Source organism: Ammospiza nelsoni, chromosome 28, assembly GCF_027579445.1.
Source record: "Ammospiza nelsoni isolate bAmmNel1 chromosome 28, bAmmNel1.pri, whole genome shotgun sequence".
NCBI classification, from domain to species: domain Eukaryota; kingdom Metazoa; phylum Chordata; class Aves; order Passeriformes; family Passerellidae; genus Ammospiza; species Ammospiza nelsoni.
The window spans coordinates 3,404,180-3,431,943 of NC_080660.1; the positions used below are offsets into that span (position 1 = coordinate 3,404,180).

At 55.6% G+C, this 27,764-nt stretch overlaps 3 protein-coding genes across 4 annotated transcripts; all 3 read left to right on the forward strand.

The window, feature by feature from the left end:
• The first annotated feature begins 293 nt into the window (after window positions 1–293).
• SEMA4A (semaphorin 4A) lies at window positions 294–7,706 on the forward strand. Its single transcript, XM_059490192.1, has 14 exons — window positions 294–490; window positions 2,037–2,197; window positions 2,309–2,371; window positions 2,449–2,547; window positions 3,043–3,148; window positions 3,251–3,367; window positions 3,449–3,579; window positions 4,111–4,280; window positions 4,809–4,959; window positions 5,271–5,460; window positions 5,547–5,668; window positions 5,757–5,920; window positions 5,996–6,108; window positions 7,120–7,706. Exons 1-14 carry the CDS (start codon window positions 352–354, stop codon window positions 7,704–7,706), a joined length of 2,313 nt encoding a protein of 770 aa, XP_059346175.1. The 5' UTR covers window positions 294–351.
• Window positions 7,707–9,925: 2,219 nt separating this feature from the next.
• SLC25A44 (solute carrier family 25 member 44) lies at window positions 9,926–20,858 on the forward strand. Of its 2 annotated transcripts, none has more exons than XM_059490453.1 (5): window positions 9,926–10,061; window positions 14,913–15,023; window positions 15,693–16,420; window positions 18,236–18,363; window positions 18,764–20,858. In XM_059490453.1, the coding sequence occupies exons 3-5, from the start codon at window positions 15,799–15,801 to the stop codon at window positions 18,953–18,955; spliced, it is 942 nt and encodes a 313-aa protein (XP_059346436.1). In that variant the 5' UTR covers window positions 9,926–10,061; window positions 14,913–15,023; window positions 15,693–15,798; the 3' UTR covers window positions 18,956–20,858. The 2 variants fall into 2 exon arrangements, with proteins under 2 accessions (XP_059346436.1, XP_059346437.1); XM_059490454.1 differs by having other exon boundaries at window positions 10,012–10,205.
• Window positions 20,859–21,738: 880 nt separating this feature from the next.
• On the forward strand, window positions 21,739–27,016 carry PMF1 (polyamine modulated factor 1). Its single transcript, XM_059490492.1, has 5 exons — window positions 21,739–21,923; window positions 22,532–22,637; window positions 23,240–23,340; window positions 25,474–25,669; window positions 26,766–27,016. The coding sequence occupies exons 1-5, from the start codon at window positions 21,766–21,768 to the stop codon at window positions 26,817–26,819; spliced, it is 615 nt and encodes a 204-aa protein (XP_059346475.1). The 5' UTR covers window positions 21,739–21,765; the 3' UTR covers window positions 26,820–27,016.
• Window positions 27,017–27,764: the final 748 nt, after the last annotated feature.

The window sequence follows — 27,764 nt, forward strand, 5'->3', positions numbered from 1 at the left end:
GGGACATCTCTGACTGTGCCAGAGATGGCGGTACTGGAGCCCCACATGACGAGGGGACATCTCTGTGCCAGAGATGTTGGTGCTGGAATCCAGAGGGTGAGGGGACATCCTGACCGTGCCAAGATGTTGGTGAGGAGCCCAGAGGCCCAGAGCACCCCTCTGGGTGCCGGCATGGCAGTGGGAAGTTCGTGCCCAAACTGGGGGGGGCCCGTGGGGACTCGAGGCACTGCAGACACCCCCTTCCCCCTCCCTCTCCCGGGTACCGCTTCCCCCCTCTGGTTTCCGCCGGGGGCGGTGACACGCAGCCAGCCCAGCAGCAGCGTGTGACCCTCTCCCTCCCTGCCCGCAGGGATGGTGGTGGGACCCTCGTGGGGCGCAGCCCTGCCGCCCCCAGCCATGCCCGCCGCCCTCCGCCTGCTCTGCGGGGTGGTGGTGCCGGCTGCCCTGCTCTGCTCTGCCGAGCCCCTGCCCCGCCTCGCCTTCCCCAGCGGTGAGTACGGCATGGGAGAGGTGGGGAGGGGGGTACACAGCTGGGGAGGGGGGTACACAGGTGGGGAGGGGGGTACATAGCTGGGGAGGGGGGCACACAGATGGGGAGGAGGGTACACAGCTGGGGAAAGGGTACACAGCTGGGGAGGGGGGTACACAGCTGGGGAGGGGGGTACATAGCTGGGGAGGGGGTTACACAGATGTGGAGGGGGGTACACAGCTGGGGAGAGGGGTACACAGCTGGGGAGGGGGGCACACAGCTGGGGAGAGGGGTACACAGCTGGGGAGAGGGGTACACAGCTGGGGAGGGGGTTACACAGCTGGGGAGGAGGCACACAGCTGGGGAGGGAGGTACACAGCTGGGGAGAGGGGTACACAGCTGGGGAGGGAGGTACACAGCTGGGGAGAGGGGTACACAGCTGGGGAGGGGGGTACACAGCTGGGGAGGGGGTACACAGCTGGGGAGGGGGGCACACAGCTGGGGAGGGGGTACACAGCTGGGGAGGGGGGTACATAGCTGTGGAGGGGGGTACACAGCCTCTGTATGGGACAGTGTCCACCCCCAGGGTTGGGTACACAACCTCTGCCTGTGTCAGGGTCCATCCCCAGGGCAGAGTGTCCAGCATCAGGAACCTTGGGGTGCCCCCCAGCATAGCCCCCCTGCCCCATCAGTGACCCCCAGTGGGGTTGGTGACAGTGACAGCATCAGGAACCTTGGGGTGCCCCCCAGCATAGCCCCCCCTGCCCCATCAGTGACCCTCAGAGGGTTGGGGACAGCACCAGTGGCTGCAGGTGGTGTTGGGGGGGATGAGACAATCATTTACTGGCACCCCAGCACTCGATGGGCCGGATCCTCCAGTGATTTTGTCACCCAGCTGGCACCCAGGGTGTGCTCAGGGTCACCCTGGGGGATGAGAAGCTGCCTCTGGAAGGGACAGGGCACGGCATGGGGGCAAAGCAGGGGACTGGGGGGCTGGGATGTCCCAATCGAGCTGCAGGAAGGTCTCTGCCCCACGGCAGGGTCGTGCCTTTCCAGCCCTGACTGCGCTGTCACTTCCCTTTCCCCGAGCAGCCATGCCCAAAATTGCAAAAATCCCCCAGTTTCGGTGCCTGCTAGGGATGAATGAGAATCTGCAATCTCTGCCTGTGCCCAAGAGCACCTTGGGGACTGGTGACACCCAGTCTGACACTTTGGGGTTTGTAACCCCTCCAGGGTGGCACCCTGGGACAGTGCATCTCCCAAACAGATGCCCCAAAGCATCACAGGCACAGCTTGGGGGGGAAATGCACCCCATTTCTGGGGGTCTGCAGCTTGGGGATGTCCAGCTCTTGCAGCAGGAGCTGGAGGGGACAGTGGGAAGTGGGGAGCTGGAGGGTGAAGGGGTGATGGTGATATGAAATCTGAAGGGGAAGAACTGCGCCCCGTTTCCTGTGTGAGATTAAACAGAGCTGCTGTGCTGGCAGCTGCTGCCACATCCGCACACAGAGGGTGGGGGGGGGGGGGTGTGTGACCCCTGGGCTCCCCTCACCCCCTCTGCTCCTGCCAGGGGACCCCCGGCGGACCCTCACCCACTTCAGCCAGGACAACGTGTCCCACTACGACATCTTCCTGCTGGATGAGAGCGAGGAGCAGCTCTACGTGGGGGCACGCGACTGGCTGCTGGCCCTCGCCGTTGGCACCCCTGGCAGCATCCGTGCCAAAGCCTCGGTGAGCAGCACCACTTCTGGGGAGGTGGGAGAGGGAGGTGCCTCTGCTGTGTTTCAGTTTTCCCGTGGGGTTGAGCTCGACAGCCCAGGAACATCTTTGTTTCCTTTGTAGATAAGGTGGGGACCCACAGATGTGAAAACATCTGAATGCGCTTTTAAGAAGAAGAGCGAAGAGGTGAGCTGGCCCTGTGGGGGGCTCAGGGGTCCCGCAAAGCTATGGGGGTGCTCAGCACCCAACTCTTTCCATCTCAGACTGAGTGCTTCAACTTCATCCGAGTCCTGGTGGCCCTGAACCAGACCCACCTCTACGCCTGTGGCACCTACGCCTTCAGCCCTGCGTGCACCTACATCGTGAGTGTCCTCCCCAGGGCAGCATTCTGGGGCTCTCTGGGCAGCTTGTGAGGTTGTGTTTTGTCAGGACCTACAAAATACAGTCCAGAAGTGAGCCCAGGACGGGGGTGCTGGGTGTCCCCCCCAAGGGACATCTTTGTGTGCCATCTGCTAAAGGAGCCCTTGGTGATTCTCGTTCAGCTGCCAGCAACTCTTCCTCTGGCAGGGAGAGCCCAGTTTTGGGTCCCCTCAGGTGACTCCAGGCTCTCTGTCCCTGCCTCAGTCTCCTCCATGCTGAGCACGTGGTGGGGACTGCCACTCCCCCAAAATGACTATGAGGGAAGGTGACAGGAGCCGGGTACCCCCAGCATCCTCTGTCATCAGCCCCTGCCATCATCCCTGCACCCACCTTGAAGACATGGGCCACCCTATGTCTGCAAGGTATTCCACACTCATTCCCTGCAGATTTGGGGTTGTTTTCAGTCCTTTGGCTGATTTTTCTGTCCTTTTGCACAGCACCTGGAAAGCTTCACGCTGGCCAGTGGCAGACGACAGTCCTTCCTGGACGGGAAGGGCCAGTGCCCCTTCGATCCCCAGCACACTTACACGGCCCTGCTGGTGGGTGAGTATGGGGCCAGTGGCCTCTCAGCTGGGCTCCCACGGAGTCGAGGGCGAGGGTGGGGGGTCCCCACCATGGCTCAGCCCCCTCTGTGTCCCTGGGCAGACGGAGAGCTCTATGCTGGCACCATGAACAACTTCCAGGGCAACGAGCCCATCATCTCCCGCTCGCTGGGCACCCGCACGCTGCTCAAGACAGACGCCTTCCTCCGCTGGCTCTCGGGTGAGCAGGTGGAAGGTGCTGCACCTGGGGAGGTGCTGCAGCCCTCCATGGCTCCAGCTTCTCACCCATCCCTACGTGCAGCCGACGCCGCCTTCGTGGCCTCCTTCAGCCTCCCTGGGGACGACAAGGTCTACTTCTTCTTCGAGGAGACAGCAGATGAGTTTGACTTCTTTGAGAAGCTCCTGGTGCCACGGGTGGCCCGTGTCTGCAAGGTGTGAGAGCAGGGAATGTGGTGGGCTGCAGTGGGGGCACAGTGGTGGGGTGTCACTATAGGACACGAAAGAACACGAGCGCACACTGCTGCTCTCAAGGTGAAGAAGAAAAAAGGGAAGTTTATTTTCTGACTTTAGCATTTATGGTTTTCTGAAAGTGACAGTGGATTGGAGGGTGACAGTGCCACCTCTCCAATGACAGTGGACAATCCAACAGTCTATCAAATTTCTCTTCCATAAAAGAGAAGCTGGTCCCGGTAGGCCATAAAAGAATGCAAAACAGTGAGTTATTTACAGAAAGTGTGTGAGAAAGTTCGCTACAAGAATGTCAACATCAGAAAGTTTAGAAAATCTTAAAAAATCAGAGCGACAGTGGGGGATGATGATGATGTGACAGGAGATGATGGGACAGGGACAGTGATGGGAGACCATAATGGGGATGATAGTTGTACTGTGATAGCAATGATTTCAGGGGACAATGGCAGGGGACAAAGAGCTCATGTCACCTTGGTGATGAGCACCTTCCTGCAGAGCGATGTAGGAGGGGACAAGGTGCTGCAGAAGAAGTGGACAACATTCCTGAAGGCACAGCTGCAGTGCTCCGAGCCCGGCCACTTCCCCTTCAACGTCATCCACCACGCCTTTGCTCTGCCCCGTCATGACGGCCGCGCTGTTTTCTACGCGGTGTTCACCTCGCAGTGGTGAGTGCCAGGGCTGTTCACCTGGCAGTGGTGAGTGCCCAGGGCTGTTCATCTCATAGTGGTGAGTGCCCAGGGCTGTTCACTTTGCAGTGGTGAGTGCCCAGGGCTGTTCACCTTGCACTGGTGAGTGCCCAGGGCTGTTCACCTTGCACTGGTGAGTGCCCACGGTGTTCACCTTGCAGTGCTGAGTGCCAGGGCTGTTCACCTTGCACTGGTGAGTGCCCACGGTGTTCACCTCGCAGTGGTGAGTGCCAGGGCTGTTCACCTCGCAGTGCTGAGTGCCCAGGGCTGTTCACCTCACACTGGTGTGTGCCCAGGGCTGTTCACCTTGCAGTGCTGAGTGCCAGGGCTGTTCACCTCGCACTGGTGAGTGCCCAGGGTGTTCACCTCGCAGTGGTGAGTGCCAGGGCTCTTCATCTCATAGTGCTGAGTGCCCAGAGCTGTTCACCTCGCACTGGTGAGTGCCCAGGGCTGTGCAGGGAGCCCAGGGGCCTGTGCCCTGCTGCTGCCCACTGTCCCTCCCTGCAGGCAGGCAGGCAGGGCGGGCAGTGCCGCCGTCTGTGCCTACAGTCAGGAGGATCTGGAGAAGGTCTTCGAGGGCAAGTACAAGGAGCTGAACAAGGAGAGCTCTCGCTGGACAGTCTACAGTGGCCCTGACATGAATCCCCGGCCTGGCAGTGTGAGTGCTGCCCCTCAGGGGTGTGCTCCCCACCAGGGGACAACGCTGGTCCCCAGGAGATGGGCTCTGTATATCCCTGTGTGCCCACACTTGCAGGTGGGATGGGAAAGGAGAGGGGTCCCTCTGCACCCCACTGATGCTGGCCAGGGCAGCATGGTTCTGCGGCACATCCTCCCCTCCCCGTGTCTCAGTTTCCCTCCCCAGCACAGATCCTCCCCTCCCCGTGTCTCAGTTTCCCTCCCCAGCACAGATCCTCTCCTCCCCGTGTCTCAGTTTCCCTCCCCAGCACAAACCCCTCTGTCCCCCCACAGTGCTCCATGGGTGCCTCCTCGGACAAAGCCCTCAGCTTCATGAAGGATCATTTCCTGATGGATGGGAAGGTGTCACCCCTCCAGGGGAAGCCTCTCCTGGTGAAGTCAGATGTCACCTACACGCGCATCACAGTCCATGAGACCCACGACGTGCTGGGCACCCCGTACCGTGTCATGTTCCTGGCCACAGGTGGGGTGATATGGGGGGCACACAGGGTCACCCATGCCACCCTCCCCTTGGCTCCAAAGCCTCAGCAATGTCCCCATGCCCCACAGACGAGGGTTTCCTGCACAAGGCAGTGGAGCTTGAGGGAGTGGAGGGTGCCCACATCGTGGAGAGCATCCAGCTCTTTGCAGCGCCAGAGCCGGTGAAGAACCTGCTGCTGGCACCAGGGAAGGTAGGGCAGGTGTGAGCACCCAGACACCCAACAACCACCCAAAACCAGCATCAGGGGGAGGCTCAGCCCTGCACCTCTCCCTCCCCAGGGCATCCTCTACGTGGGCTACTCCAGAGGCGTCCTGCAGGTCCCGCTGGCCAACTGCAGCCTGCACCGGAGCTGCGCCGAGTGCGTGCTGGCACGGGACCCCTACTGCGCCTGGCACAGCCCCGGGGGCGCCTGCCTGCGTGCCCACCTGGCCACCGACAACAAGTGAGCAGCAGGGTGGGAGCTGGGAGGGCTCTGGGGGTCACTGGGGTGCTGCTGACCGCTCTGTTCTGGCTGCAGGAGTGAGTGGCTGCAGGATGTTGAGAAGGGGAGACCAGACGCCGTGTGCCACCGCGGGAGGAGCGCGGCCATGCCCCGCTCCTGGGGGGCACCGGAGGATCCCGCTGTGCAGGGTGGAGTATGGGGGTACATGGGGGGTGGGATGGGGCTCATGGGGTGTGTTTTGTGGGGATAAACAAAACTTTGCAGCTTTTGTGAAAGTTGTAAAGCCAGGATGTTTACTACAGCGCTGGATGCATGTGGGAATCATTCCCTTAAAATGACATGTGTACTTCTGGGAATTTCAGGTCCCTTTTTATCCCCCTCTCAAATACATATGCACACAATTTCACAATATTTATTTTATAGATATTTACATTTATATTTATAAATATTCACACTATATATATGTTTATAAATATTTACATTATAGTTCATAAATATTTACATGTTTGTTTATACAAATTTCGCGTGACTTTTGCCACTAGTTCTTCTTTATCAGAAAGAATTCCTAGGTCAGGTTGAGTTGCTCTCACAGCAGTCTCTGTCTCTCTCTATCACTTTCTGTCTCCTCCCCCCTTATCTCCGTCTTTCACTGAAGCAGTTTCTCTGAGCTTAGGTGTGATGGTGTTCACAGGGGTCCAGGATGAGGGAAGAGATGAGGATCTGACTCCATGTATCAGAAGGCTTGATTTATTATTTTATGATATATATTACATTAAAACTATACTAAAAGAATAGAAGAAAGGATTTCATCAGAAGTCTAGCTAAGAATAGAATAGGAAAGAATGATAACAAAAGCTTCTGTCTCGGGCAGAGAGCCTGAGCCAGCTGACTGTGATTGGCCACTAATTAGAAACAACCACATGAGACCAATCCCAGATCCACCTGTTGCATTCTACAGCAGCAGATAACCATTGTTTACATTTGTTCCTGAGGCCTCCCAGCTTCGCAGGAGGAAAAATCCTAAGGAAAGGATTTTTCATAAAAGATGTCCATGACACTTGGGCTTTTTGCAGCTAGACTACACAGAAAGCTACACACTTAAAGATGTACATTCTGCCTAAATCAAAATAGATTTCTACCCTAGAAAATCTCTCCTCTGCCTCAGGTGCACCACATCACTGTGTTCTCCACACCCACAGGGCTCAGCCCCCCGCTGAATGCCGTGGTCCAGCTGCCGTGCCCTCGCCGCTCCGCCCTGGCCACCTACAGCTGGCAGCAGCCTGGCAGTGCCCAGGGGCACACGGTGCTGCAGCCTGACCACACGCTGGTGGTCATCATGCAGCAGGGAATGGCCGGCACCTACACCTGCCAGGCCACAGAGAACGGCTACACCTGGACCGTGGCTCGCTACCAGCTCAGGGACTCTGGCGGGGCCCAGCTGGGCGAGGTGGGCTCGCCGCCCCGCTCATACTGGTCCCAGTTTGTCACGGTGACGGTGCTGCTGGCCGTGACGCTGGCCGGGGCCGCCTGCCTGGCCCTCATGGCCTACCGGGACCAGCTGAGGGCTCGCAGCAAGGTGAGGGGCTGCAGCACGCCCCACAGCCCCCCGTCACGCCAGAGGGAGAAGGTGCCCCTCAACGGGGGCACCGCGGAGCCCCCGGCACCCGGAGCTGCCACCGAGGAGGAGGAGGAGGATGAAGGCTCCCAGGCGTGCTGCCTGCAGCTCGGTGGGGACGTGGATGTGGACAACAACAGGCTGCACGTGCCGGCGGGGGACACGGCGTGACAATGGCAGTGGGTCAGGGAGACCCTGGGGAGGGGGTGTGGGGCGGGGTGGGACTGTGAAAGGGTTTTTTTGGTTTTGTTTTTGTTTTATTTAATACACTTGTTTTAACCTAAGGCTCACGTTCTGGGGCTGGGGGTGGAATGGGACAGGGAGTGGCACAAGGAGAGAGGTCATGGATGTGGCACAGAGGAGAAATGTCACTGTGGGGTGGGCATGGCTGGGAACGGTGGATGCTGACACCAGGGAAAAAAAACAGGTTCCATAAAAACCTCAGTATGGGTTTTTTTTATTTAATACACCTGTTTTAACCTAAGGCTCACATTCTGAGGGTGAGGGTGGAATGGGAGCAAGGAAGTGGGACAGGGAGAGAGGTCATGGATGCGGCACAGAGGAGAAATATCACCATGGGGTGGGCATGGCTGGGAACGGTGGATGACACCAGGAAAAAAAAAAACAGGTTCCAAAAAAAACCTCAGCATGGGTTTTTTTGGTTTTGTTTTATTTAATACACCTGTTTTAACCTAAGGCTCACATTCTGAGGGTGAGGATGGAATGGGCCCTGGGAGCAAGGGAGTGGGACAGGGAGAGAGGTCATGGATGTGGCACAGAGGAGAAATGTCACCGTGGGGTAGGCACGGCTGGGAATGGTGGATGCTCATACCAGGGAAAAAACAGGTTCCAAAAAAAAAACCTCAGCATGGGTTTTTTTGGTTTTGTTTTCTTAATACACCTGTTTTAACCTAAGGCTCACAGTCTGGGGCTGAGGGTGGAATGGGCCCCGGGAGCAAGGAGTGGGACAGGGAGAGAGGTCATGCGGACATGGGGACAGGCAAAGCATGTGACACAGAGGAGAAATGTCACCGTGGGGTGGGCATGGCTGGGAATGGTGGATCCTGACACCAGGAAAAAACAACAAGTTCCACAAAAACCTCAGCATGGGCCAAGCTGTGCTGGATGGGCTCCCTAATCCAGCCCTGAGGGCACCCACCCTGCACTGCCACCCACCCCTCATGGTCCCAACCCTGGGGTGCCCCCACTGTCCCTGGCTATCCCCCCACCCCATTTCCAGCGTCCTTGAGCTGCCTTTTCAAAGCCAAGCCAGCTGTACATTTTCCTGCTCTTTGCTTTTTTTATTAAAAAAAGGAAAACTCAACGTCTGACATTGCTGGGTCTGTGGAGTGGCCCCGAGGGCCTTGTGGGGTGTGCGAGGCTGGGCCTGGGGAACGTGTGGGCACACGTGGGTGTGCAGGGACACGTGTGAGTGTGCAGGGACACTTGTGGGTGTGTAGGGATACACATGGGGGTGCACAGACACCCATGGGTGTGCAGAGACACTCGTGGGTGTGCGCAGACACACGTGAGTGGGCAGGGACACCTGTGGGCATCCAGGGACACGCATGGGCATGCAGGGAGATGCGTGGGTGTGCAGGGACATGATTGGGTGTGCAGGGACACCTGTAGGTGTGCAGAGACACATGTGGGTGTGCAGGGACATGATTGGGTGTGCAGGGACACCTGTAGGTGTGCAGGGACACATGTGGGTGTGCAGGGACATGATTGGGTGGGCAGGGGCAGCTGTGAGTGTGCACACACACATGTGGGTGTGCAGGGACACACGAGGGTGGGCAGGGGCATGAGTAGGTGTGCACAGACACATGTGGGTGTGGTGGGTGTGCAGGGACAGCTGTGAGTGTGCACAGACACATGTGGGTGTGCAGGGACACACGAGGGTGGGCAGGGACACCTGTGGGTGTGCAGGGACAAGTGTGAGTGTGCACACACACATGTGTGTGTGCAGGGACACACATGGGCATTCAGGGACACCTGTGGGTGTGCAGGGACATGTGTGGGTGTGCAAGAACACCTGTGGGCACTCAGGGACACGTGAGTGTGCAGGGAGACTTCAGCGTGGGTGTGCAGGGACATCCATGGGTGTGCAGGGACACTCGTGGGCCTGCAGGGACATGTGTGGGCGTGCAGAGACACCTGTGGGTGTGCAGGGACAGGCACTCCTGTGCAGTGTCCACCTGCAGCGAGGCGCAGAGAGAGCGGGAAGCGGGGAACAGCTCTCTCACAGCCATCACTCCCTCCTGTGGGTGCCCCCGTGCTGTTTCCCTCTCCAGCCGCTGGCCCTTTAAGAGCGGTAATTCGGCGCGGTCCCTTTAAGGCCCGGCCGCCCTCTTTACTGCGGGCCGGAAGCGCGTGGCCACTTCCGGTGCGACCTCTGCCCGCTCCCAAGATGGCGGCGGCTCTCCGGTGCTGACGCCGCCGGTCACTTCCGGCCCGGGAGCGGCCATGGGGCGGCGGGGCCGGCCCGGCCGGGGGCTCCGAGGGGCTCCCTCCCGCCGCCGTCAGGTGAGCGGCTGCCGGGACCGGGGCCGGGCCGGGGCGAGGCCTGGACCGAGCCAGCCGCGGTGCGGCACGGCCTGACGGTGGTGGTTTGGCCCGGCCCGGTGCGGCGTCGGTGCGGGCGGCGGCGGCCGAGCGGGGTCTGGGCAGGTGTGGAGGCGGCGCGGCTGGGCGGGAGGGCGGCAGGTGGAGGAGAGGGGGCGGCTGGTGAGGGGCGCGCGTAAAGCGGGGAGGGGGTTGGTGTGAGCCCCTTTGGCCTTGAAAGACCCCGGGACAGAGGCCCGGAGGGTCCCGGGGCGGGCGGGGAGGGCCCGGAGCCCCCTCGGTGAGACCCCCGGGGCAGGCGGGACCGGGCTTGAATGGCGGCGGGGAGAGGAGCTGGAGGGTCCAGGACCCTCCTCGGGGCAGCGGGGAATCCCTCCCCGGGCTGGGCGGGAGAGCGGCCGGAGCCCCCCGGGGCTGCAGGGACTCGGCGGCTCGGGGACAGCGGGGACACCGAGCCGCGGGGCTGGGCACGCGTCCGGCCCCGCAGTGACCTTGAGCGGATCCCGGACCGAGCTGCGCCGCTGTTCCGTGCCCCAGAGCTCGGCCGAGCTCCTGTGGTCGGAGGAGGGGGTCTCACCCGGGATGGGATCGGGGGGTCCTGCCCCGGGCCGGGGGTGCTGGGGAGGGCAGTGCTGTCCCCAGAGCGCCGCTGCCACAGCGCTCACAGAGCCACAGCTGTGCCGGGGTGAGAGCCAGGACTGCCTCCCTGGCGGGGTTGGATCCCATCCTACCGCGGGGTGAGTGTGACGGGCGGATTTAGCTCGGTGAGCTGGTGTGGTGAGCTGGATGAGGGGCCTTAGCTCAGCTCGGTGAGCTGGATCTGGTGCCTCAGTTCATCTCAGTGAGCTGGATGTGCTGAGCTGGATATGGGGCCTTAGCTCAGCTCAGCTCCATGAACTGGATCTGGTGAGCTGGATGTAGGGCCTCAGCTCAGCTCAGTGAGCTGGATCTGGTGCCTCAGCTCCATAAAGTGGATGTGGTGCCTCAGCTCAGCTGCATGAGCTGGATCTGGTGCCTCAGCTCAGTGAGCTAGATGTGGTGAGCTGGATCTGGTGCCTCAGCTCGGTGAGCTGGATGTGGTGAGCTGGATCTGGTGCCTCAGCTCGGTGAGCTGGATGTGGTGCCTCAGCTCAGCTCCATGAGCTGGATGTGGTGAGCTGGATGTGGTGCCTCAGCTCAGTTAGCTGGTTGTGGTGTCTCAGCTCATCTCCACGAGCTGGATGTGGTGCCTCAAGCTCAGTGAGCTGGATGTGCTGAGCTGGTTGGGGTGAGCTGGATGTGGTTCCTCAGCTCCATGAGCTGCATGTGGTGAGCTGGATGTGGTGCCTCAGCTCAGCTCCATGAGCTGGATGTGGTGAGCTGGATATGGTGAGCTGGATGTGGTACCTCAGCTCAGTGAGTTGGATGTGGTGCCTCAGCTCCATGAGCTGGATGTGGTGGGCTGGTTGTGGTGCCTCAGATCCATGAGCTGGTTGTGGTGCCTCAGCTCAGCTCCATGAGCTGGATGTGGTGAGCTGGATGTGGTGCCTCAGCTCCATGAGCTGGATGTGGTGAGCTGGATGTGGTGCCTCAGCTCCATGAGCTGGATGTGGTGAGCTGGTTGTGGTGCCTCAGCTCAGCTCCATGAGCTGCATGTGGTGAGCTGGTTGTGGTGGGCTGGTTGTGGTGCCTCAGCTCAGCTCCATGAGCTGGACGTGGTGCCTCAGCTCCATGAGCTGATGTGGTGAGCTGGATGTGGTGCCTCAGCTCCGTGAGCTGGTTGTGGTGCCTCAGCTCCATGAGCTGGATGTGGTGAGCTGGATGTGGTGCCTCAGCTCAGCTCCATGAGCTGGACGTGGTGCCTCAGCTCCATGAGCTGATGTGGTGCTGATAACCCCAAGGTCAGCGTTCCATCCCCAAGTGAACCATTCACTGCAGAGCTGGCCCTGCTGGGCCCTGTCCAGCTCAGGCTGTTGTGTGATTCTGTGCCCTTGGAGGTGCCAGGCAGCCTCAGGGCTGGCTGCACAAGGTTCCCAGGCTGCTGCTGAGGCATTAGCATGCTGGGCAGGGCACATCCCTGCCCGGGGCACACAAAGCCCTGTCTGTGTTTGCCAGAGAAGCATCTTGAGCTCCAGCTGCAGCAACGAGCGGTTTGGGGACCAGACTGACAGGGTGGCATTAAAGGACATGAACTGGGGGGGTTTGTACTGAGTTCTGTGTGTGGGAGACTGAGGCTGTGCCCATATGAGACAGCAGGAGCAGGGATGCCCTGCTTGGCACCCCCTGCTTGCATTTCCAGGCAGAAGTTCAAGAAATGCTGTTTGTGCATGGTGGGAAGGAACCACTGAGGGGTGGTTTTGGCACAGAAGCTGCTCCAGAGTTTAAGGATGTGTGAGCTGTGGTGTGCTTGTACTTGTTTTGGAGGGCAGGTCAATTCTCAGGAGATGTAACCATGACTTTTATATCAGTCTCTCTAAAATTCCTTGAAAGATCATCAAATCTTAATGAGTGTGATGGGATCTCTGAGCAAGGCCATGGTCTAAATTTCTGGAAGATTAAATGCTCTGAGCAAAATGAATGCTTTTTATGTTGGCAAAGAAAGAATTGCAGCCATGCTGCTCATCCCTGGAGCTGCCAGGATCCCTTCCTGCTTCCACACAGGAGGGACTTTGAGTGCCTCAGAGCCAAGGGGTTAAAGTGGCTTTGTCTAATTCAGAATGAGAGGAGTTACTGGTCAGAGTCCAGAGAAAATACAGCTGTTTCCTCAAGAAGTTGTAGCTGAAATTCTGAACCCAAAGCACATAAAACTAAATAAAGATCAAGGAATTATTATTATTATTGTTGTTGTTTTTGTTTTGTTTTCCATATTGCAGTAATGAGAATGTTTTTTACAGCCCTTCCCTTTCCTTTGTGGGGAGCTCAAATTCCATGGTGGTGGCAGAGGAATTTGGAGTATGGACTAAACCCTCAGGCTTCACCAGGGAATCACATTGGCTAGAGTCTATTTTAATTTTTTTTAATGACATATTAAGCTAGTGGGACTCCTAACAAGAACCAAGTGGTGTTTTCATAGGTGCTGTGCACAGATAATTCCTGTGCAGGAAGCTTTGTGTGTCAAATCGTGTCAGTATTAGCAAACCCAGTAGGGCTGTGATTGTGACTACAGCAATCCAGGCTGGGGTGTTTGTTGTGCCTTAGTTGCCAGGACAATTAGCTGGAAGGGTGAAGTGTAGTTCTCTTTACACTTTTTTACAATGTAAAAAAGTGGAATTTTGGGTGTTTTTAACTCCTCTGTCCACCTGCAGGAGCTGTGGTAGCCTGTAATGCTGTTTTCTCCTGTTCAGCAAATATTTTGTTGGCCGATGGGGAATGAAATGGTCACTTAATGGGACACCCACCCCTGTTCTGCCTTAATTTCATAACTGCAATTTCTTCTCTGTGCCAGAGGTAAACAACTTCCAGTTGTTTTGTTACTGTGTTTCTAACAGAATGTCTCTGGCCTGGGTGAGTTCTTCATCAATCCTGAAGTGTTGAGACATTTCCCTAAGAATCCCAGACTGGTTTGGGTTGGAAGGACCTCAAAGCTCATCTCATCCCATGGGCAGGGACACCTTCAGCTATCCAGGTTGCTCCAAGCCCTGTCCAGCCTGGCCTTGGGCACTGCCAGGGATGGGGCTCTGTGCCAGAGGGAACACCTCAGAGGGAACAATTCCTTCCCAATGTCCCACCTAACCCTGCTCTTGCTCAGTGGGAAGCCATTCCCTGTGTCCTGTCCTGTCCCAGGTCCCTGTCCCTTGGAGCTCCTTTAGGCACTGATGTGTCATGGTAAAGTGAAGTGCCCCCAGATCAGTGTGTGCTGCTGGCTGCCCCATCCCTTTGAGCTCTCACTTGGTGGTTCTGTTTTCAGATCAAGGTTTTGGCTCCCTTGTTCCTGTTCCTTGCTCTGGCTCTGCTCTCCAGCAGTTCAGCTCGTGCACTGCCAGTGCCTGGAATACAAGTTATGGTCCAGCTGCAGTCCAGATCATTTTGTCATTCCATTATTTAATCTGGAGTTAAGTGGAAGGGTCAAATTAAATCCTACAAACACTTTTCTTTCAAAATTCAACATGTCTTTTTATTCTTTGTAAACAGGTTTTGCACAAATCCAGTGAGGATGTGAGCTGTGGGCACGACCAACAAAAGAGCACAAACCCTCACATGCATGAGGGCACCAGGGCTCCCTGGCACACCCTTTCCCAAAAGTTCAGCCACCCCATTTTTTTTAAATTTGATGTGCCTTACTGGCAGTGAACTGCTCCATGTTGTTTTGGGAGATTCTCTGAGCTGTGCTTCTCCTGCTGCCTGGCTCTGTGTGCAGGTTCCCTTAGCCCAAGCTTGGTTAATCGTGCAGCAAGTTAATTTACTAATTACAGCAGCTGAAAGTACCAGGAGCCTGCTGGGACATGGTGACGAGCTGCAGCAACTGGGGCTGGGGGAAGCTGAAGCAGCCCCTCCCTCCTCATCCTCCCCATTCCACAGCCAGCAGTGGAAGGGGGGTTATCAGCCCAGGAGCAGCGATGGAGTTGGAATGGAGGGTGAACTTTGCTCGTGTAGCTGACAAGCAGCTCAGCAGAGAGATCCTGGGCTGTGATTTAACCCTTTCTTTTCAGGATCTTGGTCATCAATGTGGCGACTCTACATGGCTGTCTTGCCTTGTTTTCCCATTGTTGTTCTTTTCTTCTCATCACCCTCCAGCTTTAGGAAGATAAGAATGGAAGTGCCCAAAGAAATGGGTCTAATTCATGCAGGGAATCCAGGAACACAAAAGGACTTGTCTCTTTCTTCTTTGTACAGATCCTGGAACTGAAAAGTGATGTCCTGACACGTGGGAGCACGACAGACCTGGAATGACTGGGGAGAAGCTGCTTTGCTTGGCCATCCCTGATCTTGTGTGCCCATTAAAAGGTGTGTGTGCTGCTCATCTGCTTCTGAAAGCACAGGAGCTTTGCTTTTCCCCAGAGCAGCCTGGGCTGTGCTGAGAGCTGCTGCTGGAGCTCAGAAAACAGCCACAGTGACATCTGAAGGTGTCACCATCAGGCACATGGTAGGGCCTTGCCTCTGGAGGTTACAGTCCCTCAGTGCTGTGCAAGGCTGGCTGTGTGTGACCATGTTCACAGGGGGACCAGGATGAGGGAAGAGATGAGGATCTGACTCCATGTTTCAGAAGGCTTGATTTATTATTTTATGATATATATTATATTAAAACTATACTAAAAGAATAGAAGAAAGGATTTCATCAGAAGGCTGGCTAAGAATAGAAGAAGAAAGAATGATAACAAAGGCTTGTGTCCCAGACAAAGTCCAAGCCAGCTGACTGTGATTGGCCATTAATTAGAAACAACCACATGAGACCAATCCCAGATGCACCTGTTGCATTCCACAGCAGCAGATAATCATTGTTTACATTTTGTTCCTGAGGCCTCCCAGCTTCTCAGGAGGAAAAAATCCTAAGGAAAGGATTTTTCAGAAAATATCATGGCTGTGTGCTCGAGGAGAGTCAGCCAAGGGTGAGGTGATGTGGGTGGCTGTAGCTAGCGGGGCTTTGTCCTCTACCCAAGGGCTCTCTCATTTCAGGTGCTAGCACTCGCAGCCAGCTTGCTCAAGGCTGGAAGGCAGGGCCTGGATCTGCTCTGTACCTTTGAGGGAAACCTGGACCTGTCCTGCCTGCCCCCGAGGAGCCATGGAGGACAAACGCAACATCCCCATCATCGAGTGGGAGCACCTGGACAAAAGGAAATTCTACGTCTTTGGCATTTGCATGACCATGATGATCCGCGTGAGCGTTTACCCCTTCACGCTCATCCGCACGCGGCTGCAGGTGCAGAAGGGCAAGAGCCTCTACAACGGCACCTTCGATGCCTTTGTGAAAATCCTGCGGACAGAAGGGGCGGCCGGGCTCTACCGAGGCTTCCTGGTGAACACCTTCACGCTGATCTCAGGGCAGTGCTACGTCACCACCTACGAGCTCACGCGCAAATACGTGTCGCGCTACAACAACAACAACGCCGTCAAATCCCTGGTGGCGGGAGGCTCGGCCTCCCTGGTGGCCCAGAGCATCACAGTGCCCATCGATGTGGTCTCCCAGCACCTCATGATGCAGAGGAAAGGGGAAAGCATGGGCAGGTTCAAGGTGCAGAACCAAGATGGCAAGCGGCTGCTGGTCTTTGGGCAAACCAAGGATATCATTGTACAGATTTTCAGGGCTGACGGTTTTCGAGGTTTCTACCGGGGTTATGTGGCCTCGCTGCTCACTTATATTCCCAACAGTGCTGTCTGGTGGCCCTTCTACCACTTCTATGCTGGTAAGTGAAAGGAGGTTTGAAATCTGTCTTATCCCAGGAGAGCCAGGAGCCCGTGGATGAACTCTTGGTGCTGTGGATTCAGCGGGATTTGTTTTCTCTCTGGGGGTGGGAGCAGAATCTGGCCTGAGCCAAGGAGCTGCATCTGGCTGTGTGGGAATTCTGCAGGTATTGGGTGGAAGTTTAACAGAGCAGCAGTGTTTCATGCAGACCAAGGGGTCCAGGTGCTATAGAACTCCAAATTGGATGGTTCCAAGCAAGTGGGGCTTTATGCATCTGCTTTAACTTTCTCTCCCACTTAACTCAAGTAGTGCCTTCTCCACAGGAGTGAGGAAGGCAGAATTTTGGAGCCACCATGTGAGTATAGTTCATCTTCCAGTTCATGTGAACTCAGGAATCTCATAGATGGCAAAGGGACTTTTAGAGCCACAAATCTCATGGCAAAACCAACAAGGGCTAAATCTTCCCTGGATTTCTGTCAGGTTTGCTGGATTTGCTTCAGTTTTGGCAACTTTAAAATTGACACTGAGTCTTTTGATGGAAAACTGCACTCAGCAGGAAGTTCTTTCTCCCTTGCTCAGTTCTTGTACTCCTTGGGGTGTTTCCAAAGATTAAAGGTATTGGCCAACTGAGGTTTATTTCTACCTATGATGATCCTTTAGATTTCTGCCCTGCAGCTTTGCACATGGTTTTTAGGAGCCTGGTTACCTAATTTCTGCCAAAAGGTGGTGGCAATGAGTACTTTGGGTTTTGCTGTACTGGGCCTAAAGTACATCTTGGAGGATTCTTCAAAATCCAGATGTCTCCAAGGTCCTGTGTGCTTTCCAGAGTTCTGGTAGCTAGAGGAAATGTTGGTGCTGCATTTAAATGGCAGTGGCAGCCTGTCATGTTGGTCTGTGCTTTGTGGGAGTGCTCCCATCAGTGTCCCTGTCAGCTGTTCATAAGACCAAAACCCAATGTACTAACTGTAAGATTTTCATGCCCAAAGGGCTCAGAGGAGGACAGGTAAGAAAAGGCAGCTGATATGGAGAAACCAGAGCTCTCAGCTTCCAGGTGTTTGCTCTTTCCCTGTCTTCTCAGTGGGAATTGAGATGGTGGGAAACATAAACCCCAGCTGTCAATGAATCTGCTCTGGCTGCATTTCCCAGTGCTCTGTCCCTGGAGCAGCAGCTGGGGTCCCTGAACCCTCCTTGGGTTCAAAGGACACTGCTGGCCCTGATTCCAGTCGGTGTTCAAAGTCTCAAACAGAGCTGCTTCCGTCCCTCCTGCCAGCCAGGCTTCCTCATTGCCAAAAATGGGGCTTTTGAACACTGCTGTGTCCAACTTCAACCAATGAAAGTGTGGGAGATTCAAATCCTATTGGCCAGGCAGCAGGAGCAGAGTGAGGAGATCTGGGATCAGCACTAACCAGGGTATCTCCTGGACACTGTGCCCATTAGTGACAGCTTTCTGTACAAATCTCTGCTGACTCCTTCCAATGGAGCCTTGTCTTAAGGCTTCCTCCACCTTCTGAAGAGAGTGCGGTTTTTCATGCCCTGTTTTGGGGGTGTGGAAGCTGATTCTGTCCAGTTTGCCCCACAGGCCTAGGAGGCTGTGGCACAAAGCATGGGGAGTGTCCTGGAGCCAGCAGTGTGATGAGTCCTGCTCCCTGTGCTGTGCCAGCTTTCTGCTTGGTGTAGGAAGCACCACTTGGAGATTCTGCAGGCTGGAAATCAGGGATTCCGCCCACTGCAAATCAGCTGGAGTTAGGGGGTGGGGTTAAGGAAATTATAAACAACCACTGAAAGTCTGAAACTTTCCTCTCTCTCCTGTTCCCAGAACAGCTTTCAAGTTTGACTCCTAAAGACTGCCCCCACCTCCTTCTGCAAGCAATATCGGGGCCCCTTGCAGCTGCCACAGCCTCCACTCTCACCAACCCCATGGATGTGGTGAGGGCTCGGGTCCAGGTAAGAGCTCAGCCTGTTTGGCACACAGCAGGGTGGGGTTCAGCCTGGGCTCTCTTGTCTCTGTGCTTTCAGGTGAGCTGTTTCCCTTCTCTCCCTGGGCCTTTCATCCTGGGTAGCAGCTGCTTAATTAACCCTCAGCATTAGCAAGAGGAGCCCGGGCTGGCAGTGCCAGCCTGGCCTGCTCAGACAGGCTTTCCCTTCAGAAAGGGAGAGGTGCTTCCTGCTGCCTCCTTAGGACTTTGTGCTTTCCTTGCTGCCCTCCTCAGGGAGTTCTGGAGACCAGACCAAGCCTATCAGACTGGCTGATCTGTTGTCTCCAGAGTGTTCAGTTGCAGCAGAGCCCCAGAGCAGCTCAGCATGGAGTCTGGCAGCTCTGGCAGTGTTTGTTCTGGCCTTGCAGGTGGAAGGCAAGAGCTCCATCATTCTCACCTTCAAGCAGCTCATTGCAGAGGAAGGTCCCTGGGGGCTGACCAAAGGCCTCTCTGCCCGCATCATCTCGGCCACTCCTTCCACCATCGTCATCGTGGTGGGCTATGAAACGCTGAAGAAGCTGAGCCTGCGCCCAGAGCTGGTGGACTCAAGGCACTGGTAGAGGCAGCTGGGGGAGGAGAACCTTCCTGAGACCTCTCTGAGTTTGGACTCTTGCAGGGGAGAGCCTGGGATGCCACGCAGCTGCTGCACCTTTGTCTCCAGCTGGTTTCACAGCACAAGGCAGATGCAGAAGCAGCTGCACTTCACCTCTTTAGATCTGAGTGTCATGCAATGGTTCTGCTGCTGGTTTCGCTTCAACTGTGACCTTTGGCAGTGCTCTTTGCCTGGAACAGTCCATTCCAGGTGTGTGAATGCATCCTGGCAAGTTAGTAATTCCTTTTTATTTTCTTTAAATTAAAGACGTATGGCTTAAGCAAAAAGCCAGTTTATTCTCTTTAAATTATTTTCATCTTTGCCAAACTTCCAAGGAGTCTCACAGCCTGCAGCAGGACCCTCTGCTGGGATGTCTCTAGTGGCAGTTGTGCTGTGGGAAGCTGGAAGCAGAAAACAGACAAGTGACTTTCTCCAATTACCTGCTTTTATTTCTAGAAGATGTGAGACAAGAGTAACCTGGAACCACTTCAGACCTGATTTCCTGCGTTTTCAATAGATCTACATACTTGTTTTGTATATTCTTGGAAAATGTTCCCTGTCTCTCATCCTCCAAACAGCAAGCTGGCTGACAGCAAGTGAGGAGCTGAGCTGGCTGTTTGGAATTAGCTGATGGCAGTTTTGACACCTAACCTGTGTTTTTAATCTGTTGTAATTTAATTTGTTTTTTATTTTAGGGAAGCTTATTCTGATTCCTGGGGTACTGAATGGTTGTCCTGTGGCCTCGTTCAGTGTGTCAATCCTGCATGTTCAGAGTGGCTGTGGCCACTTCCCACCTTAGTTAGTTTAAGCCCAGAAATGCAGTTTGGAAGTGTTTGATCGTGGTGCTGCCAGCAGCTGGATGAGAACTGAGTGGGCTTTGAGCTACAATTAGATGGGATGTGGGGAAGGAAAAACCTTGTGCTGGCTTTTGATCCAGTTCAAACCTGACAGGCATGTTTATATTGAATAAGAAGTGATGGTTCACTTCATGAGTTTCAATTCTGCTCTTCCAGTTTGGGAAGGGCAAGGATAATGTTTTGCACAATTGCTGGATCAGAAGCCTGAGCTATGGCCTGTGTATTTTACCAGGTGAAAACTTCAGGGGGATGAAACCAGAGGCTGCTTTTTGGGGAGGGGAGGGAGGGGGTTGTTTGACTGCACTCTGCTGCTCTTGGTGGTTGAGATTTGCCTTTCATGCTGCCAGCCCACACGTGGTGCTTGTCTGGGGAGGTTTGGGGTGCACCTCCATTCCCCTTCTGCCATAACCAGGAATTCTGGTTGAGGTGTTGATCCTGCTGACCCGTGGCTGTTGCTGGGCTCCATTTGGCTGTCTCTTCCTGAGGGACTCACCAGGTGTGGCTCTGCCCTTCATCCCAGTGATGTCCTTGCCTGCTGGAGATGGAGAGTGCTGCAGCTGCTGCTGAGGTGGGAGAGACTTCTCTGCTTGATTCCAAGGTGCAGTGCTGTGATGGGGCTGTGGGTAGAGCCCTCTTCATGCCAGTTTTGTTTCTTGCAGTGCTCAGAAAGGCACTGGATGCTGGAGCCACTGGTGGAGTTGTTGGAGCAGCACCTTCTGCACCTGCTCCAGTCACCTGTTTGTTGTTTAAAAGTTGACACCAGTCGGCTCTTGCTCTAATAATAGATTCTGCTCTGAAAAGCAGAACAACAGCACCCCAAACCACAAGGCAGCAGGATGTTAACACTGATATGAACAGGAACAATACGATCAGCCTCTGCCAGGTGCAGCAGGGCCAGTCCCAGTGTGCAGAACAGAGGGGTGGCAGCACCAGTGTGGGGAGACACTGTCAAACTTAATGTTCCTCTCGTAACCAGCAACGTTCTTGACAACTAATAAACTTGAGAGACCTTCAGTTTGGTGCCTGCGTTTGAAAGCACACGGCTCTCCACGCATGGGGAGGCTGCTGCTTTTGTCGTGTCACAGGAAGGGTTTCACCCTTAGCCTTTGGACTAGGAGAGGGACGTGAGCTGCCTGAGAACTCAGTGACTGAGGGAGAACCGGCTGGAGCACTGGAATGCCTGCAAGCAGCCGTGACCCAGAGCCGCGGGCTGGCTCCTGCTTGGCTGTTACATGGGAAATGTCGCTTTTTTTATTCTCTAACCGAGCTGAACTTTGTTTCTTCTTTTCTCCTTGAATTCTTCAGGCTTGATCGTTTTATTTCACTCAAAGTCGCTGGGGGGCAGGGCGGGCACTGGGGAGAGAAGGACGGTTTTGTCTCGCTGCTTCGCTTCGGAGCGGGCGTATCCCCGCTCCGGAAGGCGGCAGTGTCTTCAAAAACCGCGGTGCTTTTGTCACGGTTTGATTCGGACCGGGAGAAGCCCCGCGCCGGGAGGCGGCAGTTCTGCAAAAACCGCGGTGTTTTTATCGTGATTTGGTTTGGACCGGGCGCATCCCCGCGCCGGGAGGCGGCAGATTCTTCAAAACCGCGGTGTTTTCGTCACGGTTTGGTTCGGTTCGGGAGCAGCCCCGCTCCGGGAGGCGGCAGTTTCTGCAAAAACCGCGGTGTTTTTGTCGCGGTTCGGTTCGGATCGGGCGCAGCCCCGCTCCGGTAGGCGGCAGTTTCTCGCCGCGGTGTTTTTGCCGCGGTTTGGTTCGGACCGGGAGCGGCCCCGCCGAGCGGCGCGAACCCCGCCCGTGCCACGCGCGTTCTTCCCGCGCTCCGTTCCGTTCCCGCCTCCGTTCCCGCGCTGGCGGCCGTTAGGGGCGGGGCCCGGCGCCCCGGCCAATGGACAGCGGCGGTGGCGGCGGCGCACCGGGCCATGGCGGCGGCGGCGGGCGCCGATGGCGGCGCGGGCGGGGCCGAGGGCGGCGGGGCCGATGGCGGGGATGAGCCGGTACCGGCGGCGGCCCCGGGGCGCGCCCAGGTGTTCAGCGCCGTGGTGGACACGTTCCTGGAGAAACTGGTGGCCGCCGGGAGGTGAGGCGGGAGCGGGGGTCTGCAGGGTGGGGAGGGAGCCTTGAGCCCGGTGCCAACCGTGCCGTGACACTGAGCTCACCGGACCCCCGGGAGCAGCCCCGGACCCGGCTCTGGGTCTGAGCCTGGCCTGACCCGGTCCCAACCGTGCCGTGACACTGAGCTCACCGGACCCCCGGGAGCAGCCCCGGACCCTGCTCTGGATCTGAGCCTGGTCCTGGTCCGGTCCCAACCGTGAGCCTGGTCCCAACCGTGCCGTGACACTGAGCTCACCGGACCCCCGGGAGCAGCCCCGGACCCGGCTCTGGGTCTGAGCCTGGCCTGACCCGGTCCCAGCCGTGCCGTGACACTGAGCTCACCGGAGCCCCGGGAGCAGCCCCGGACCCGGCTCTGAGCCTGGCTTGACCCGGTCCCAGCCGTGCCGTGACACTGAGCCCACCGGATCCACGGGAGCAGCCGGCTCTGACCCTGAGCTTAGCTCTGATCCGGCCCCACCGTGCCCCCAGTCCCAGCCGTGCCGTGCCTCTGAGCCCGCCCGGACCCCCGGGAGCAGCCCTGCCGCCATCCCCATCGCTAACCCGGCTCCGGTTCTGATCCTGCCCTCCTTGCAGCTACCAGAGGTTTGTCAGCTGCTACCGCTGCTTCTACAAGCTGCAGCCGCAGCTGACCAGGAGCATCTACGATCAGTTCATCTCCCAGCTCCAGACGTCCATCAAGGTGAGCAGGGGAGCCACCCGGGGGCAGTGGAAAAATGCTGAGCAGGTTGATATTAAGAGCAGCAAATATATTTCCTAAATGTAAAGCAGAAGGTTGAGGCTGCTCTCTGGAGTTCTGCCTTCCCCGGAAAAAGCTGTAGGATCGTTCAGGAAAACACCACTGGGACTTTGGAGTCCAAGCATGGCCAAGGCCACCACTAAACCATGTCCCTGAGTGCCACATCCACACATCTGTTAAATACCCTCAGAAATGGTGATTCACAGGGTATTCATCATCCACGATTCCAGCTTTTCTTCCAGGACAAAGCCAGAAGGACTTTGAATAAGGGATGGAGTAACAGGACAAGGGGAATGGCTTCCCCCAGTTAGATGGGATATTGGGAAGGAATTCTTCCCTGTGAGGGTGCTGAGGGCCTGGCACAGGGTGCCCAGAATTTAAGGCCAGGTTGGGCAGGGCTTGGAGCAGCCTGGGGTAGTGGAAGGTGGAAGGAGATGTGCTTTAAGGTCCCTTTGAACCCAAACAATTCCCTGATTCCCTGACCAGCCAAGGCTCACAAGCAGAGTGGTGCCTGTGTTTGTTCAGCTCATGTCCTTCCTTCACAGGAGGAGATCCAGGACGTGAAGAATGAAGGGAATCTGGAGGGACTCTTCAGTTTGCTGGATAAGATCGTGGAGGAGGCCAAGGACCGGGAGGAGCCAGCGTGGTATGGATGGCCAGGGGTGGGGGGTGGTTTTGCTGTAAGGGAGAGTCTGAAAGCTGCTGTATCTTTACAGAAGTGTAACTGGGCCTAAAACACACAAAAAGCAGTTTAATCTGTGCTTCTCTGAGTCCAGGATCCATTTCCACTCACTCCCTTAGTGCAGGGAGGTCAGTGCCACTGAGCTGGGGGGTTTGGGCACAGCACCTGTCCTACAGCAGAGTCCCCCTGTGTGCTCTTTGTGTCCCTGGCTCAGGCCTCAGCAGACACTGGAGACACTGGGGACTGACCAGAAACACAGGATTTTGTGTGTCTGTGCTGAGGGGGTGAGGACATCCTCATGTTCCAAGCACCCACTTAGGGCCAGGCTTTGGGAAGAGCTCCCTGTGCCCTCCAGTGGGGCTCTGGCTGTGCTGGGTTCCCTGTGGCAGCCACAGAGCTGATCCCAGCTGGCAGCAGCTCTGCAGCTGTGTGGGACCAGTGCTGGGCAGCATCTCTGGCCAGGGTCTATGTACAAATCACCAACAGGATGGGACTGCTGCTTGAGCTGTTTATTTTCCAGCATCAGTCTCATTCCATGGTGATGACAATGGGAAGATGCCAGCAGCTCACATCCCCGGCAGCAGACCAAGAACTCAATGTTACAACTCACTTTAAAAGTTTTTTGACCAATCACACAAAGCAAAAGCACATTGACAGCAGTTCTGTCTAACCACTATCAGCACAGGTACCTTTGGTTAAACAATGCTTGCTTATTTCAAATACAATACCTGCTTGTGAGCCTTAAAATACAACACACAGAGCTCCATTATTAAGCTTCAAACTCCCTAATATCTCCCTAGATATATTTTTCTTTAGCTTAGGGAGTTATTCTAGACAAGTAGAATATGCTTGTGAATCTGCTGTAGGGCCTTAGAGCAGATCTGTGCAAGGAGGAAAGTCCAGCTCACCCTGAGTGCTGGGATGGGAGCAGTGCCTTGCTTTACCCCAGTCCAGGGGATGATATGATGAGCCCCCCATTATTAAGCCTAGAACTTCCTAATATCTCACTAGATACTCTTTTCTGCAGTTTAGGGAGTTATTCTAGACAAATAGAATATGCTTGTGAATCTGCTCTGGCCCTTGGATAGAGCAGATGTGTTCAAGGAGGAAACTCCAGCTCACCCTGAGTGTTGGGATGGGGGCAGAGCAGTGTCATCCTTTACCCCAGTCCAGGGGATGATATGGTGAGCCCCCCATGATTAAGCTTAGAACTTCCTAATATCTCAGTAGATATACTTTTCTTTAGCTTAGGGAGTTATTCTATTCTATTTTTTTCTTGTGAATCTGCTCTGGCTCTTAGAGCAGATTTGTGCAAGGAGGAAACTCCAGCTCACCCTGAGGGTTGGGATGGTGCAAAGCAGTGCTTTGCTTTACCCCAATCCAGGGGAGGATGTGCTGAGCCCCCTCAGAAGGCCAGGCTTGCTGGAGGACACTCCAGGCCATCTCCCCAAGGCTGCTCCCACACTCTGCAGCCTCCCAGTTTACAAAAGTACAGGTGCAATGCTCTGTTAATGTGACTGTGTTCACAGGGGACTCGGGTTGAGGGAAGAGACGAGGATCTGACTCCATGTTTCAGAGGACTTGATTTATTATTTTATGATATATATTACATTAAAACTATACTAAAAGAGTAGAAGAAAGGATTTCATCAGAAGGCTGGCTAAGAATAGAAAAAGAAAGAATGAATAACAAAGGTTTGTGGCTCAGGCTCTGTGTCTGAGCCAGCTGGGCTGTGATTGGCCATTAATTAGAAACAACCACATGAGACCAATCCCAGATGCACCTGTTGCATTCCACAGCAGCAGATAACCATTGTTTACATTTTGTTCCTGAGGCCTCCCAGCTTCTCAAGAGGAAAAATCCTAAGGACAGGATTTTCCATAAAAAGATATCTGCGACATGTCAATACACAGACCATTCTTCTATTTGTCCTTTTCTACTTCTCCTATAACTTTCCTGCTGACCAATCTCATGGCTGCTGCTTAGCTCTAATGATATTTTTGCGATCTCTGAGCCCTGATTTTGCATCTTTCCCACCCCCCTGATGCTGGGAGCCCGGGGCAGGGTGTGTTGTGTGTTCTGGATGCTCCCTTGCAGGCGGCCCAGCGGGGTCCCGGCGCGGGACGTGCGCAGCGCCCTGGTGCCGTTCCTGCTGCGCCACCGCTCCCACCTGCGCCGGGCGCTGCAGGAGAGGCAGCACAGGAGCAGCAGCCTGGCCCAGGAGGTGCTCAAGGGCAGGGACAGCATTGCAGAGCTGCAGCAGGTGATCCAGGCTCGCCAGGAGGCCTGGCAGGTAAAACACACCAGAAAACCCAGACCAGACTGACCCAAACCAACCCAAAACCAGACCAGCCCAAGCCAAACTAAACCAAACCACCCCAAAACCAGACCAAACCAACCCAAACCAGACCAGCCCAACCCAAACTAAACCAAACCACCCCAAAACCAGACCAACCCAACCCAAGCCAGACAAACCCAGACCAAAGCAGACCCAACATAAACCAGACTAATCCAGACCCAACCAACCCAGACCAAAACTAACCAACCCAACACAAACCAAACCAAACCAAACCAAACCAGACCAGACCAAAACTAACCAACCCAACATAAACCAAACCAACCCAACGCAAACCAGACCAAACCAACCCAGACCAGACCTGACCAAACCAACTCTAAACAAACCAGACTAGACCAGACCAACCCAAACCAGGCCGACCCAACCCAAACCAGACCAGACTGACCCAAACCAACCCAACCCAAACTAGACCAAACCACCCCAAAACCAGACCAAACCAACCCAAGCCAGACAAACCCAGACCAAAGCAGACCCAACCTAAACCAGACCAAACCAACCCAAACCAGACCAACCCAGACCAGACCAAACCAACCCAGACCAGACCAAGGTAAACCAGACCTGACCAAACCAACTCAAACCAAACCAGACTAGACCAAACCAACCCAAACCAGACCAACCCAAACCAGACCAACCTAAACCAGACCAGACCAAAACTAACCAACCCAACACAAACCAAACCAACCAACCCAACCCAGACCAACACAAACCAGACCCCACCAGACCAACCAAACCAACCCAGCCCAACCTCATTCTCACAGCACCTGGAGAACGAGGCTCTGGAATGACTTTCAAATCCTCCACTTCCCCAGGACCTCCCCAGCAGCCAAGTCCTGCTGAAACTTTAGTGTGGACATTGGAGGTCTCAGGTGCTTTTCCCTGTGCAGTGGGTGGGGTGTGGGTGGTCCCAGGGGAGGTGAGGAGGTTTTTGTGTTCTGCACATGCAGGGGACAGCAGTGTGTGCCAACATTCCACCCTGAGTGTGGCAGGGTGGGAGAGGCTCCATGCTGAGCTCTGTGGGTTGTGTTCCTTCCAGGCAATCACCAAGGAGCAACGAGAGCTCATCATGGCACTCCAGGAGCTCCAGTGATGTCCCACAGGCTCTGCTGAGACAGCTCATCATCCCACAGCACTGATGGGACAAGGTGTGTGCACTGAGAATCACCCCATCAGGCCACTGGAGACTGCAGAGGGACTGGAACAGCTGCTGGACTGGCATGGGTTGATTAAAAACAAAAAAAAAAAAAAAACAACAAAAGAAAAAAAAAAAAAAAAAAAAAAAAACAACATTGGTATGTTTGGAAATGGGTGGCAATTCTCTATTTCCACTCAGCTAGGCAGAGGACATCACAAAGTGTGTCTGTGCTCTCATCTGCTGCACTCAGTGCTGTGACAGGCCTGATTCCAGTTTCCAAAGCCACATTTGGGGGTTTGTAGCTGTTTTAGCTGTGTGTTAGACAAAATTCAGTGCCTTAAGCCCCAGGGCAGGCTTGCTGGGGTCACAGCCAAGGCTCCTGCCTTTGTTTGCAGGTTCATTCAGTGTCCCTGTGCTCACTGCCCTTGCAGATGTGGCAGCAGCTGCTGCCCCAAGTTCCTTTTTACCATTCCTTCTGTCTCTTCTAAAGTTGTTTTCTAGCCCTGGTCCCCTCCCAGGGATCTGTGCAGAGCTTGGAACAGCCCTGCCTCCGCTTTGTGGCTTTGTGGCTTTGTAGCGCAGGGTTTTCATGTTTGTTTTTCCTGTGGAACCTTCCAGAGCCAGACTGGCTTTCCCCACCCAGAGTTGTCTGTTGCTGCCTCTCCTGTTTGTGGGCTGGGGAAGCCAAGGGATCTCCCTGGCACAGCCCCACCTGTGAGTGTTCCTCCAGCAGGGACAGGCTGTGCTGGGGCTGGCCAGGGAGGCAGGAGAGTCCCCTGCACCTGCAGAGGTTCTGAGGGCACAGCTCCAGGGTTCCTGCCCTGTGCCCAGCTGCGATGGGGCAGTGGCTGCTTCACCACAGCCCAGCCTCTGTCAGCAATTAGAGCTGCAGAGTGGCTG